Source organism: Lepidochelys kempii, chromosome 7, assembly GCF_965140285.1.
Source record: "Lepidochelys kempii isolate rLepKem1 chromosome 7, rLepKem1.hap1, whole genome shotgun sequence".
Taxonomy (NCBI): domain Eukaryota; kingdom Metazoa; phylum Chordata; order Testudines; family Cheloniidae; genus Lepidochelys; species Lepidochelys kempii.
Window position 1 is genome coordinate 92983837 of NC_136386.1, and position 16497 is coordinate 93000333.

Genomic DNA, 16497 nt, shown 5'->3' on the forward strand with positions numbered 1-16497 from the left:
AAAAAAATATAAAGTGAGCACTGTACCATGATTTCAATTAAAACATGGACACATACAGGTTCAAATTTTCAGCAGAGGCTGGCTAAATAAAAAAAAGTGGCAGCGTCCCACATTTGTTCCCAAATCCTAGCCTCTTATGTCAGTTTGTTTCCAAGCCATGGAGAGAAAAGGGCCTTCTTTAAAAACAAAGGAAAAGACGATTTTTAAAAATGGTAAATATCCAAATTTTAAGAGATTTAAGGGTTTAATATAGGATATTGACATTCCTTTCACAATAAGAAAGTAAAGTCTTTTAGAGTCCTTAAAAAGTGTCTTATTGATACATAAACTTCTCTGAATTAGTAATTAGGAGTCTGAATGTCCTCTCACTTGTACCCGTTTTACAAGATTATAACTTAAATTCAGTAGTTACTTTTGATCTACACAAAAGTGTCAGAGGTGAATCTGGCTTTAAATATGTAGAATGTTCTGAAATAATGGTGTGTGTATAAAACACTTCAGTTAATAGATTTTAAAACTATCGTATAGTTTGTCACGTGTATGGAGGTAACTAATGTGGTGCTTTTCAGTATGTTCCTGATTTTAGTTCCTAAATGAAGGTTCCAAACCACACACATTCAGTAAGACCCACTGTGTAGAAACCCCATACTTTTTGAAAGTTTGATTAAAAACTTCAGTTCTATCTCAATCCTTCTGAGCACAACTTCTACCCCTCAGAGATTGCAGAAACAAGTTAACACAAGACTATGTGAGTGATGCAATGGATCAGGATAAAGGTAAATATTCTTTATAATTGGGTCAAGTTGCTACCCACTGGAAGGCAGACTGCCACTGTGTCAGAGTGATTGCAGGCAAGGGATGCCAGAGATGGGGATGAACTGGGACACGGTGACCTACCTGCTAGTCAGCACCACTGAACAGCCTAGCCTGTCACACTGCCATTGAACATTCTTGTGCACCTCACCATCTGCTTCATGGGTGCAGCAGGCGAAGTCCAACACAGAATGCTGTAATACAGCCCAAGCAGTCTCTGTATTTGTGCTTGCCACCATTATGGCCTGGTTCATTTCTGATTCCATGGTGAAAGCAATTTGAAAATTGTGCTAACCTGCTCAGAAAGGAAGCATGGTGCTGAGACAGTGGAAACATGGGATTGTTTTAAAAAAAAAAAAAAAAAAAAAAATGGAACCCTCATGGCTTCCACTTTGCATCCCATACAACTCACAGTGAAAACAATCCCAGGATGCATACTACACAACTGAGAAACAAAGCACCATAGGTTATGTCCCAAAAATGCTACTCCCTCAGTTCACAGCAAGCCACTGCCATGTGTTCACACAATGCAAACTGGAAACAAAATGGGTGTCCATGCTGTTGGTGCAATTTGTATACTGCAAATTACCAGGTGTACATCAAATTGCTTTGTATTAGACCCCAGGTATAGACATATGGGTAGCCTCCTACTCGGGCTACAACTTTTATTGGCAATGAATGCTCTCTACCTTCATGGTAGAAATGTAACTGAATTTGAAACTTTGTTAAATTCTTATATAATTAAACAACAGTTCCAAAAAGCAATGTGCCTTCTCCAATCCTGTAGTTGAGGTGAGACTTAATACACAAAAACAAAAAAGAGAGGATAATGTTACAGGAACCTGGAACTCCAAAATTTCCTTATATACTTCATATTGCTCCAAAGTGGGATTATATTTTTATTGTAGCAAATTGTAGTCAGTTGTTAAGACCCTATATTTTGTATGCCCTTTTCATTTCTTGTGACCATCATGTATATGCAATTTAACAAAAGTGTATTATCCTATATTTCTAGGAGGATTGTAAAGGGGAAAAATAGTGCTGCTTAATTTATTTTTCTGAGATTAGTCATACATGACAGAAAAATTAGGGAGTATGTTTACATAGAACAGAACTGTTTTTTCTGTCTCTCCTCACCTAGTTGGCTGAGGTTTGTTGTCTACTCAGCAGGTAGAAGACCTTTGCAGTCCTTTGACCTGTTTGGCTTGAAACGCTACTTGTTTTTTTTCTAAGCACTTCATATTGTTTACCCAGTAACTTTAAGTTCCTGTCACTTTTGTAAATAACTTTTGGGGTGGAATGTTGCATGTTCAGTGGTGCTGACTAGCAGGTAGGTCACCATGTCCCAGTTCATCCCCATCTCTGGCATCCCTTGCCTGCAATCACTCTGACACGGTGGCAGTCTGCCTTCCAGTAGGTAGCAACTTGACCCTCTGGTCAGGTAACCAATTGAGTTTGCTCCTTTTTGGGGTCAGAGTCCAACAAAACGTATATAGTCCAATGTCCCCACAAAACAAAGGTTCTTCAGCCCACCTCTGGGCACCTGTGTGGGGAGCACCCTTGACTCAGAACTTACAATGTCTCTATCTCCCTGCCCTTATCTCCACAGGGGATGAGGTGGCAGGTTGTGCCCCCTTCATGAAAGGGTGATTGGTAGGGGATCCTGGTCCCCCCTCCTCCTCTTTTCATCAGGCTCTGACACAGGTGCCTATCAGAGGCAGTGATCACAAATACTCCAGAGTGCTTGAGTTGCTTCCCTGGGCCACTTCCTATCAATTACTTTCCCAGTCCAAGGAGTGGTCAAAAGCCTTACAAATAATCCACCAGCAGTTAAAGTAAAGGGTTCCCTACTCCTAGGGAAAGGCTAATCCCTCCTCTAGAGCCTGGATTAGCTGCTTCTGGAAGACCTCTCCCCTGTAGCCAGGACTCCTCCTGTACCGTTATGCAGGAGCTCCCAAGATAAGTCTTCCCTCATCTGCTGTCTGTCTGCTCCCCTTCTGAGTTGTCTGGCTTTCTTTTTCAGCTCCTCCTTTAGCTGGGGGAGGCTCTGCAAGTGTGGTGGTACAAAGTTACCTGGGCCCAGAATTGCTCCTAAATCCCTTCTGTCCCACTGTGGCGTTTACATACCCCATCCCACCCCATCTGCTGCAGCAGCAGAACACTGCAAAGCTATTGTACCAGCACAAGGAAGCCAACCTGTTGGAACTAGAGGACTAATTCCTGGATCAGCTACACAACACAGTTTCTGGGCCCAGCACACCTGCATGGATTGAGGAGAGAGAATAATTCTGCAGACCTGGGAATGACCAGCAGAGGTGAGAGAATTTCAGAATAGGAAGTGCTTTTTTTTTTTTTTTTAAACCTGCACAGAACTGACACAGGAGCTTCAGTAACAACATAAAAACATGGTTGTAGAAAAGTGGATAACCTTTGTCATCTGGAATGTTACTAGTCTAACGCCAATCGGTTCAGCGTGGTGGTGGTGGGGAATAAGGAGATGATTAATGACTTTGCACTCATGGGATTCCCAAACTGTATTGGGCAGTTGATAGAATCCATGTCCCTAGCATTTCCGCCCCCCTCTGTGCCAGAGTACAGTTTATAAATAGAAAGGGGTATTTCTCCATGGTGCTTTTTGCCCCAATAACCAATTTGGACACTAATGGTGTTAAGATAGGTCCAGCTATTCTAGGAGACCTCATTTTATCCTCTGATGCCCTGATTAATGAAGCCATTCACAGGTTGCTTGGTCAGAAGGAAGGAACTTTTTAACTATCACCTGAGTAGTTGCAGAATGATGGTCAAGTGTGCATTCTGACATTTGAAAGGCAGTAAGCATTGCTTATCATTGGGAAACAGCAGAAAAAAATTCCTGACCATTATAGTGGCATGCTGTGTTATGTACAACATTTTGTGAGAACAAGGAGGAAAGCCTCGATGGGTGGAAAGCTGAGGTGAAGAGACTTGCTTGATGGTTCGAGCAGTCAGCAATGTGTCTCACAGAGAACACTAACACCCAGGGAAATATTGTCTGGGATGCCTATTCATATTTTGAGTCTCATACTTGAACATGTAACTGTAAATCCAGCTGCTAATCCATGGGGTGCAGGGGGAGGTTGGGATAGACTGTTAGCAGTGCAATATCGCTTATTGGTAGTGGCAGTGGGATGTTGCTGATATACTTACATAAAACGGTATGTATTATTTTAGCTTTATTTAAAAGATTGTGTCATGCACAGATGAGTCATAATAGACAAATTTATTTTATACAATTTTTTTAAACAGTAACAAAGCCAAAATAAAATTCTAATTGAACCAATAGATGTATTTTCACATAAAAATGTATAGTTATCAGAACAGTCTACTGAGTAACCAACTAACAGTGAACCTTTAAATAAAACAGTGAAAACCAAACTGAAAGTACAACAATGCAAACAGTGCAAAAATAAGATTTGGAGGGGTTGGGGGCATCCATAAAGTTACAAGCACGTATCTCTCTTCCCTCTGTCTCTTCTTTTATGTGTGATTCAGGGGTTGAGTGCTCTGGCTCAAAATTTTCAGGAGCATTACAGAGTTCAAAAATATCAGGAGACTGTGTTCTCTGTGGGCAGATAATGGACCTGAGAAGAGAATGGCCTCTGGAACAAGTGCTGCATGGATATGGTGGGTAGGAGTTACTGCTGGTCTGAGTAACCAGTAATGTCCAGGGGCTGAAAGACATGGCTTGGTCCCAGTTTATGGGACTGCAAAGCTTGCTGGCCTTGCAGAAGCATGTTTTGTAGGAGAGCATTCTATCTGAGAACCGCATCCACAAGTGGCCTCTGCATCTCCCGGCCTTTTTTGCCTCTTTGGGGCCTCTTTGGCCATGGTGATTCTTTCCTTGACCACTGCCATGGACCACTGCATTTCTCCCTCCCTCTGGGTCATCATGTACTGCCTCCACCTTTCAGCTAGTGTGGTCTTCCTTTGGGACTCTATCATGAGTTCTACAAATGTCTTGTCCCATGTCTTCCTTTTTCACCATCTCAGGTTGGCCAGCCTCCAAGCAGCAGACAGAGGCCCTGTCCTAGACAATCTGAATGTCACAGGTGCTGTGGTGTGGGAGCATGGAAAAAACCAGGTGCTTATTGGTCATATTTTAGACAGGCCATGATAGCATTTTTGTGTGTGAGGAGACACAGGGTGTCCTGGGATTTCTCTCCTGTATATGTTATTTGCTGCTGTGCCTTAATGGGTTGGGAGAGTGGGTGGGTTAAAATTATGCTGCTGCTTTAATTATACAGTTTTGTTTGTGTCTTTGTGGTGCTTCTATGATGTCAAAGTGGTGTGGTGGTGGTGGGGCTATGAGGGTATATTGGGACCAAGCCAGATACAGCCCCTTTCTTGATTTTGGCTAGACTGATGCAGGGAAAGGTTCAGGGCACACTGCAGCAGCACATGACTGCAACTAGTTTTCCAGCTGGCCAAAGTCCTATAAAGATCCTACCTCTCAGGGGACAGCTTATCCCCAGCATCCTCCTGTGGGCTTCATCAGTCATCCTCAGTGGGAGGGAAGAGTGCAGCCAGCAACCTCCATATGGTGTAGAATCCCGTCCAGGTCACTATAAAATGGACAGATCACGTGTTCTCTGCCCAATTGCATTCTTTGGTTGCTCATTTCAACATACTTCTGAGCTGCTTGCTCTTTATATGGCACTGGTCAGGAGTCACAGCTCCTTTCAGATATCTGCTTGGCAATATCCACAAAAAGGTCTTCGTTCCAGCAGCTGGCCACAAGAGCTTTCTATCCTGATGCTTGTTCCCAGAGGGTAACAAGATCCAGGGTCTCAGTACAGCTCCAAGCAGCTGTGCAGGTCATGTTATGGGGCTTCTAGATATAGTTGTATCGCAAGAATGCTGAAACACTCAGATCCAGAAGCAAATGGGCAAATTCTGGCTCCCCGCCATCATTTAAAGAAAGAAGGAGACATCCTGGGAACTTGATACCAGAGCAGGGAAGGGTATACAGGTGAATGAACAAGTCAATAATGGTTAACTTGCAAAGCACAATGGGACAGCTGATGGAAGCATGTCACAAGTGGTGCACAGCAACTGCGTTCACAAGAATAATAGACTGCACTAATTCAATTTGCAGCAAACCTAGTCTACTTGGCAAAAGGACTAGAGTTTGCAGCAAATGTGTAGTCAGTGCACTGTGATTGCCCCGTGTGTATGTGACCATTTTCAAACCAATTAAAACTTAGTTTTGATCCGCTTTAAAATCCCCATGTAGACAAGCCCTATGTCATTTATCGTGGCTTTATGGTTCTGTCTTTTTTTTTTTTTTCTGACTTTGATGGAATTTCTTGCTTTGTTTTCAATCTGCTCTTATCAGATTTACAGCAACAAAGCAGCTGATGATAGGGTGTCCAAGAACAGATGGGTCTGTTCTCCATATGTGACCTGCAACCTCACTGGTTACAAGTACAGCAGATTTTACTCCTTCACAAGGACTGTTTGATCTGTGACTTCCCTTTCCATCTGCTCTGTGTCAATTCTGGAAAAATGAGGATTTTAATACCTCCATGTCTTAAGCCACCATTGTCTCTGTCCTGTTTCTCTTTTATCAACCAGGATAACTATCATACTGCAATTTTCTGTTTTTCCTCTGCACTACAATATCTCACCACAGAAGTTCTGTGGCATCACTGAGTATACAATGAATCATTTTAATCTTAGAGATCCAGAAGATCAGATAGCTTTCCTATGAATCTGAACAGATCCATATTGTCTTCACTCACTGGAAATTAATCTCAAATGTTTTGCCTTCCCTCATTCTCCAACATTTTGAATTTTTCTTTTTGAAGTCCAGCACATATCTAGCCCCCATATTAACAAGTCTTTGTTTTTTATTCATTTTTACATTTTAATGTCAGTTTTATCAACTATTTCTTCAACATGTTATCCTGTCTTTCTATTTAGCATTATCAGTAATCTGTACTCCAGTAGTAATGTTCACCACTTGCTTTTCCTTTCTATATTAACTCCAGTCAGTTTGATCTTATGAGAAACCTGAAAAAAATGTGTAGCCTCTGCAACAAACACTAGAGATCTTATGAGACTGGGCCATACTGTTACATGCATATTCACCTGGAAGGCCCATCAGAGATCATAAATTCCCAAGAGAAATGGCAGGTTTACCAGATGATAGGTATATTATATTTGAAACCTGTATTTCCTTGTGGATTTAGTTAGGGCCTCTAGATCTAGAACTGTCCAATCTTCTAGAGTACAGTGAAAAAGATGGAATACAGATCAGAGTACCTGACTATTTCTGGGAGTGGTTCTGTTACTCTTTGTATGTCACAGTTTATTCACCATTAGCCTTTTTCCCCCACATATTTTTGAAAAAGCTGACTGGATGAACCTAGGACAGCTGCCATCATGGCTGACACCAGGGACTGAACTGGGGACTTCTAGATATGAAAGCAACTTGAGCTAAGGAAGCAGGCTCTTTATAGCTGTGGCCTGTAACAGACTCATCTCTGGATCAGGCACAGAGCAAGACATGTAAGCATACTGACCAGTGGGTTACAAATCTCTGGGAAGGAAGTGTCTCCAGGGTGATGATACATACTACTTGAATCATATACCTCCAATACCCAAATGGTCATGCTTCCTTAAACAGAGGCAGGCTTCCCTTATCCAGGCTCAGCTCATCAAGAAAATAATTTGCTAGTCATGTATTCATTCTATTTGTGAAGTTCTGGTCAGTAATTTCAATTTATCTATCTTGCTCTAGCACCTCTATGCCACAACTGAAGTCTGTATTGAGGGCACTTTTATTATTCAATTTTTCTTTTTATTAGAATGTTTTCGAAAGAGGTGGTTTCTCTCTAATCTTAGTACCGTTTTCTCAAATGCTTTTCCTAAATCTCTGGGGGGAAAACACAACAATAAATGCTTATCTTAAATAACCACCTTTGACAGACAAAGGTCTAACTGCAGTAGAGGCACTTGTTCTAGTCATGACTATAAATGAGCCTACTGAAGCAACAAAGAAATGCTGACGCTATAGCAATTATGTTCATAAGAAACTTTTTTGAAGATTTGACCAGCACAAGATCTTTTATTATATCTGTGCTTGATCCAACTGCAGTGAAATAGCATCAGGTTTCCCCTCATTCATGATCCCTATGCTGTTTAGAATGTTAACGCACCATTTCATGATCCCTGGGAAAACCGATATACAAGTGTTCTCACTTCTGTAGACACTGCTGAAAAAATTCTTAGTAATTTTATTTATACCTACAATTGCCCTCAGTCAGGAATCCACCTGCTGCTCTAGTCCAATCAGAATGGTTCACATCTTGTGAATGATACTGTTGCTTGCAAGGATCTCTCCTAACCACTCATATTTTTATGCTAATCACCTTTCTTTATGGAAAGGCCTCAAACACTCTGGATGGCTCCTTCCAATTGAATGAAATACATTCTACCTTAAATCTCTTCTGACTTGGAGCAAAACTTACACATTTCTCCTTATGTGTTATGTTAATAGGGAGGCAGACTGTTCACTACTTTTTTTAATTTAGCCTTTTTTAACATTTTCTTGCATTTTCAAAGGCCTATATGACAGGAGTTCCACACTGACATCTCAGAACAAAAGCAGATGACAACAAATAAATGTATACTGCCACACAAGCAGATCCAATAAATGTAAGTGCTACAAATTAAACAAATGATACATGTTGCATAAGAGAGCTGATTTCTGAGTCAGCCCCTTCCTCCTGATCACCCTTCATAAATCATTCCCATTCCATAAGGTATTGACTATACATCATGGATTCTTTCCCCTTTTCATATCCCTTTATATTGCCTCTTATGAGCTATTAACATGCTTTTCCTCCCCTCTAAGCCCAAATATTGCAATTCAAGTCCAAAACGTGAACCAGTGGTAACTAGAGTGATTTAAGAAAATTAAAGCAAATAAAAGCTATCAGAATATTACCATATTGTATTGTCTATATCCTCTAGTGATGCCATTTAAATATATAGTAAGCAAAAGTTTCAAAATAGCAACTGCACTTAATGTCATTCATATACAAGGAATCGTGATGTTTCCATTCTCTAGGGTTTGATCCTGCACCATGAAGTCAATGGAAATTTGGGGCCTGGATCATGAATGAGATCTGGGTGTTACTGTAATATAAATAACATTTATTTCCATGGGATCAGGATTAATCCCTATATGATTACGCTTAACAGGCACATTTTTTTGCAGAGGTTACTTAATACCAATCCTGCAGTCCTTATTCGGTGAAAACTCCTTCAAGTGTGTTAAGATTTGGCTGAATTTCCTTTTTATCATGAAACAACAGCTAGTGAATAGTAAAACTTTGCAGTTACATTTCTAAAAAAAATTCACAAAGCACATCACTACATGAAAGATAATTTGCATGCAATAATTTCTATTGAAAAGAAGGAAAATGAAATAAAATAATCTTCTCCCATTACGTAGAAAAAGCCTGTCATTTTGAAATTCATTTTGGCTCCCAGAGTATAAATACACTCCAGTATTCTCGTGGGCAATGCCAGAAAATCAGCAAGCACTCATTGTCTTCTGCCAACAAAAGTATGACTCTCTGTGCAGGAATTTTCTTGCAAATTTGAAAACAAAGCCATTTAGAAAATCCACTCTTGTTGGTAGGATATGACACTGATATATATTCAACTGTGCTGTAAAATAAAACAGATGCTAAGATACTGATTTATTAGGAGCAGTGAATATTACACAGCAACTCCATTTAAACAATTTTTTTCAGGTGGGAGGCCTGTAACCTGAGCCCCACCAGGGCTTTGGCTTCGGCCCTGGGTGGTGGAGCTTTAGCCCTAGGAAATCTAATGCCAGCCCTGGTGACCCCATTAAAATAGGAGTTGCAGCCCACTGTTTGAGAACTGCTGCTCTGAGGAATTAATCTTGGAGTACTGCCAAAAAACCTACAATTAGGTTGAAAGAATAGTGACACTAGCAAAGTCTGATATATCACAACCCACTAGGGTTAGAAAATAATGTAATGTACTTTTGCCAATGGATAGCTTTAATTTTCAGCTTCACATTGGACATAAAATACTTCTAGCCATCCTCGACAAATCACAAGACCAGAATTTAAAATCTCATCATTGCTTTTAAATCAGCGGTGTCTTCCCTAATCCTGAGGCTGTTGGGGTCTCACGCAGAGCAGTGCAAATAACAGATTTTTTTTTCCAGTTGTCTGGCAATTCCAAAAAATTGGGGAAAAATATTAGTTTTGGGTCAACCCAAAATTGAAGTTTTACAGACTATTCAGTGAATTGGAAGGAAAAAAAAAAGTAAAAATTTAGTTTCAGGTTGGACAAAAAAACTAAAGAAAATTTAAATGAAACAAAGATATTTCAAAACAAAAAATCAAAATGTTTCATTTTGAAAATGTCAATGAAATGTTTTGACTTTTTCAGGTCTTCCTCACCCTGCCCCCAAACTGAACAATTCAGGGAAATAGTCACAAGTTTGCAAGCCATTTTGGTGTTCTAAATCTACGTGTTTTTCCAACGAAAAATGTTTTGGCCAAAAAAATTCACCCAGCACCTATCCCAAGCTAAAAGTTACAACACCACGAAGGCTTTCCTAGTTTGCACCAGTTAACTACAAAATGCCCCAGGGGATCACATGGGCAGCTGCAGATTGCCAGGACACAAGAGAGCTCTGGCCACTCCCCTTTCTTCCCACCTACATTCCTCATGAAAGTGGCAATAAGATAGATACCCTAGGCAGGGAGAATCCTCCACAGGTTGGAGCTGATGGCTTTAAGGTTTCTTCTTGCTACCAAGAAACACAAAGCATCCCCAACGTACTGGAGAATTGAGACTAATCTTTCAGAAACTGCTGTAACTAGAGGTCATTTACATATTTTAAAAGCTGTGTTCTACAGCTTTCTGTAGCATTCTCAAGACAGTATTTACCAGTTTTCTATCACTAGATGTTCTTATCTTAGCACCAAATCAGGGAAAACCAAAAGAATTACAGGATTTTAAGTACCTGTATTTTGTGACCTGCCAGGAATACAAATATTTTGGAAGAGAACAGTCAGTTCTTGTTTACTTGGGACCCAGATAGTTCATTAGGGGTTAAATATATGGCCTGATCTACACAGTTATTTCTGTGCTCTCACTGAATTTTAGGATCTCATTTAAGAATACAAAATACATCCTATGGTTAGGCACAACAGACTGAGCAGAGGATAGGATTGAGATGAAACCGTATTTTTGGCTTTCATAAATTTAGGACAGTCCTATTGATTTAACACAGTATATTGTATTCTGTTTTTTAAAGTAACTATTCTATTTTAATATATTTTCCTGGAGTTGAATCCTGAGGTCTTTACTAAGTTTTCCCCTGGTCAAATTTCCATTAAAGTCAAAAGGAGTTTACCTGAATAAAAACTGAGAGAAAAAAAAACACCATACTAAAGACCTCAAGATATGGTTCATGGAAAAGTACCCAGCTGAGCCACACTTCTTGTATAATAATATCCAAAACACACAAAGGGATTACATTTCTCCAGATTAGTTAAATCATTACACAAGTAGTTAGTGGAGTCCAAAAACTCCCAGTTCATGATCCTTCCATGCTGACTACTAACGAGACCATGCTTTGTCCACAAAAAATACCCTCCAGCTTCTGAGCAGAGTAATAATCTGATTGAGAATACATGCCAAAATGCCAGTATAAACACATTACAGGAGAATAAGTCTTGATTTAATGTTTTTTTTTTTCTTGTTTACATTCCCAATTTGGGAGAAAGGCCTGGGTTGAGATTTTCAAAGCTGACTAGGTAAGTTAGTCACATAACTCCCATTAATGTCAACAGAAGTTGTGTGGCTCCCTATTCAGCTTCAAAAATTTCATCATTCATTTTTAAAAATTGTTAAGGTATCCCTTAGATAAAAGGGAAAAACTGGCCCATAAATTGCATCAAAACACTTACAAAGTAATTAAAATATCCTGTCTTACCTCATTAAATCTTGTCACGAGATCTTCAATAACATTGTGCTCGTTGTTTTGGGAGGAAAGAATAGTCGCAGATACGGAAGCTTTAATGCATGGAAGTTTGCTCTGACATTCAGCATTACCCAAATCCCTGGTTAAGAAGCTGAGGTAGTCAATGGGCAAGATCCTTCTGTAGAGATCCTGTTCCTGTTCAGTCAGAATACTAGCAACCTCCTCTGGGAACTGAATGAGGTGCTGAAGTTCTACTAGCTCTTTACTGATACCAGCTACGCTGGAGGGGAGTGCATTTGAACCAGCCATAGATGTGCACGGTTGACGTTCTAAAACAAAACAAATAAAAAATATTATGTAGCTTCTTTCCTTCATCTTTTGCATTTGACTGTGCAAAAACATGTTAAGACTGAATTTTTTTGTTCTCGTACATTGTTTATTTACTTAAACGACACAGGATTTCACATTTTATATTTAAATAACCTAATAAATTGTTCTAGTGGTGACTCATCTCATATCTACAAAACACTACCATCTAGAGTTAATTAGGCAGGTGTAGACCTGGGACTTTGGAGACCACTGAGACTATTGATTTAAGCAAAATTTGACTGCATTTATTGTTACTGTGTTCCACAACTCTTCCCCTCTGTCTGTTTCATTCACCAGTTAAATCTTATCATGATTATAAATAAGGTGTTCTGTAGAGCAGGGACTGCCTTTATTTTGCTCGTCTGTACAGCACCTAGCACGAAGAGGCTCTGGTCACTGATTGGGGCCTCTGGGCATCATTGCAATATGAATGTATAGCAATAAATCAATACCTATGTGATATTTTTTCTCCCTTTTTCCTATCACTACTAACACTGCTTTTCCCCGTCTGGTGACCATCACGCCGATCCCTGTTTTTCATTAGTTGTCCCCCCGTATTCATTTGGTTCCAGGGTCCAGTGGTCCCTCCCACTAGGCTGGGGGAGGGGCCTTTAGAAGTGGGTAGGCTAGCGCCCGCCCACCTCCAAGATTTTGCAATAAGACTATCACTGCTTAGAAGTTGTTATTCATTTGCGTTCATTGTACTTTTTCATATAAGAAAATGTCCAAAGATAAAATACTATTTTCTTTCCTCTGAAAAAAACATGCATATATTTGGAAGAGTATGTTTTGAATCTGTCACTACAAAGGAGAGTCACAATAGTTTTATAATTTACAGTGTTGTTTCTTGACATATATTTTACTTTAACATCTTTTCATAGCAGCAAATTCTTTCCATTTATGTAAAATCAGTATTGCTTGTGCTGTCTAATCAATCAGGTTAATGAGTGATCCCAATTCATTCTCTTATTATGAATGCTATGCACTCATCTAAGCAAAGGTCCGACTATACTGAAAGGAGGACAGGAGACACTCAATATGGATGTAATTAGGCTGCAACTTTATTATTAGATGTCTAGGACAACGGCAGATAAAAGTGTATAGTGCAGGCAACTCCACAGTCATTCAATAATACCTGGGGGCTTCTGCTAGCCCCCTGTCATTTTCCATCCAGGTCCCCCAGCCAACCCCTGGCTTGGATCTTACCAAACCCCATCCCTGCCCCCGCCATAGGAGGGAGGCTGGGTGCTGCTTTGTGTGCTGAGTGGAAAAAGGGCTTCTAACATCTTGGCATGTCCGTTTTAACCCTTCCCACTTACGTTTCCAGGGAATGAGTCAGTATCGCCATGCTGATCCCCACCTCTCTTTTTGATGCAGCTTTCAACTTCCTCTTACCCCTGTCCCCCGACCCGTGAAGCACTGCTACCTTTCTTCCAGCAAGCCTTGACAACATACCCCATTCACTCTTTACATCAGGATCATCTCATCTATCCATTGTGCTGAACAATTATGAAAGGTTCTGAGATTCAGTTAGAGTAAGCTTTCAAATGCTTGTCCAGACTAATTGCATTTGGCCTTTTTAGGATATAAATATGCTAACATTAAATTTTTATATATATATATGTTAATTTTACATCAGAGGGATGTTGCAAGGATTCATTAATGTTTATATAGTACTTTGAACATGTAAAGTGCAGTCATTTATTAATTATTATTATTACTGTGACCAATATACAGAGAAGAAAAAAGGAGTGAATTATCCTCCTTTTTCAAGTGGGCAGAGATCAGGGTGAGAAGAAAAGGGCTGGTTATGTTGGTAGAAAAAACTAATTTGAAGTAAAAAGAAAAGGAGTTGAGAATGGGTTGTGGGTACAGCTACAGGAAATGCAGATGTACCTCTCACATGGAGTTGTCAACTCATGATACTGACTGATTGAAGACAGGTCTCAATATTTAACCCAAAATATTACTCTGAAGAGTGAAGGTACTAGTTGTATGTTTGTCTCAAGCAGCTAATAAAACATTCTGGATGCGTGGCCAGCACTGTTTGGGTGGACAGGGAGGTCTGAACCCGGACTCTTCAGTACTGAAAGTGGGAATCTCTATCACTTGAACTAAAGGGCTAACTTCACTAGCTGGAAATTGTTGCACTCATATACCATGTGGACTTGTTCTATTAATTTAGATGGACTATATATGCTAATGATAACATAACCCAGTCACTGTCCAACATTAAACAGTGTTAAACAAGATCCATGGCTTGGTATTCAGAGCTCTCAGCCTGCTTAGCACAATGGCAAACACACCATTAAAATCCTTTTCATCTTTTATTAAAGATACAGGAAAGAAGGAAAAACTGTTAAAGCATTTGAAATGTAAAGTATTAAATCAGGCTTTCATTTTATCAGCATCCCTTATTCCCTTTCTCTTTAGCTGGGGAGAGATTTTAAAAGGAAAAAATTCATTTGACAGTCTTTTAGATGGTATCAAAGATGGTAATAACTGTCCTTTTGGGAGGAAAGATTTGGGCTGGAAATGTAGAGATCAGCTGGAGATGTTGTTGCTGTTACAGTCCAATCTTAGAAGGAAAAGCCCCCTTGTCTGACAGGTGCTTAGATCAGTGCCTCTCACAGGCGGAGATCTTCCAGAGGGTACATCCAATTCATCTGGATTTACAATAGGCTACATAAAAAGCACTACAAACTGAAATTTCGTACAATTTGTTTATACTGTTCTATATACCATACACTGAAACGTAAGCACAATATTTTTATTCCAGTTGATTTGTTTATAATATATGTTAAAAACATGAAAGCAAGCAATTGTTCAGTAATAGTGTGCTGTGATACTTTTGTATTTTTATGTTTGATTTTTCCAAGCAAATAGTTTTTAAGTGAGGTGAGACTTAGGAGTACACAAGACAAATCAGACCCCTAAAAGGGGTACAGTAGTCTGGAAAGGTTGAGAGCCACAGTCTTAGATGGTATCAAAGATGGCAGTAACCGTCATCCCAGGTGGTGTTTAAGATTCAGCTGGAGCTGGGAGAGTAGTGATGTCATCTAGGCCCTCTCTCTTTGGCCAGTTCTGGTCAGGACACCTCTCAGGTTCAGGGTGATGAAGGCCCAGGGTCCCAGGACGTGGTAGCCATGATGGTGAAGCTCAGCTCAGTAGCCTCCATCTGTTGTTCCATTCTGTTTTTTTCCTCATTATTTTCCCACAAAATCTTTCTTTTAAGGACCCAAAAAGAAGTGATGGGTCAAATAGCCCACCCCCTCTTCATTTTGTCCACCAATTAGGCCTAATATCTGACATACTAATTTTGGCTCATTAACTTCTGGCTCCCAATCTGCTGTTTTTAACAAGCATTTCAACACAGTCCTTGAATCATATCAAAACTGGCTTTTTTGTTTAAACTAATTCATTTATTCTTTCTTTCATACCGGCTCTCATCAATATTTATTATTATAGGTTATTGTAACATCTGAACTTTTACATACTTTTTACAGTTGAGCTCACTATTCAAGTAAATTTATAAGCCCAATTGTCACAAGGGACCAGCCACTAAACAGAGACAAAGATTGATATTCTCCTGTGTGACTTAGAGATGCACTGATGTAAAGTGTAGGAAGCAGAGTTTTGAGACAAAAGGTACACCTCCACTGTTAACAGAAAGTGGTGATGGTGGCTGCTCAGGACATCTGAATAAATTTATTATGTTTTTGTTAAGAACTGACAATGTGCTCTATACAAAATAAAAAAATGCAGACAGTCTTTACTTCAAAGAGTTTACAGTGTAATAAAATAACAGAAAATCTTATTATGGATTTATATAGAGAGGGAAATCATATATCTATTTTCTTGTTTATACTGTCTGGCTAGATAATTTCAAACATATTGGCTTTTTCTGAAGGAAAAAAAAACCAAACGTGTATAACCATTGCTGTCTTTTCCCATCTTGTGGTGAGTTGTGACTAGAAGGTGGTGTATTTTTTATTAGCAGTGGCTGATAATAAGGACATATTTGTAGTAGAAATAAATGTCCATCCCCCTGTTTTCATCAACCTGTTGCATCCAGTCATAAATCTAAGCTCCAATCCTGCCAGCTCTCATGTGGGCAGACCCTTATATACAAGCAATGAAGTCAATGCAGCTTATTACTAGCACAGAAATCTCCTGCATACAACAGCTTGCTGGACTGATTTTAAGCTCTTTAGAGCAGGGACTGTCTTTTTTTGTTAGTTGCTTGTATAATGCCTACAACAGCATTTCTCAAACTGGGGTCTGCGGGCCCACTG

The 16497-nt window shown here is 39.7% G+C and overlaps 1 protein-coding gene across 1 annotated transcript in view; it reads right to left on the reverse strand.

Annotated features, from left to right (window-relative positions):
- The window catches only part of PLCE1 (phospholipase C epsilon 1), a 291024-nt gene that overhangs the window by 107692 nt on the left and 166835 nt on the right, over positions 1-16497 (reverse strand). Inside the window, exon 3 of the mRNA XM_073353850.2 lies at positions 11846-12162. Coding sequence (XP_073209951.2) covers positions 11846-12162 — 317 coding nt within the window. The remainder of the gene's footprint in view (positions 1-11845; positions 12163-16497) is intronic.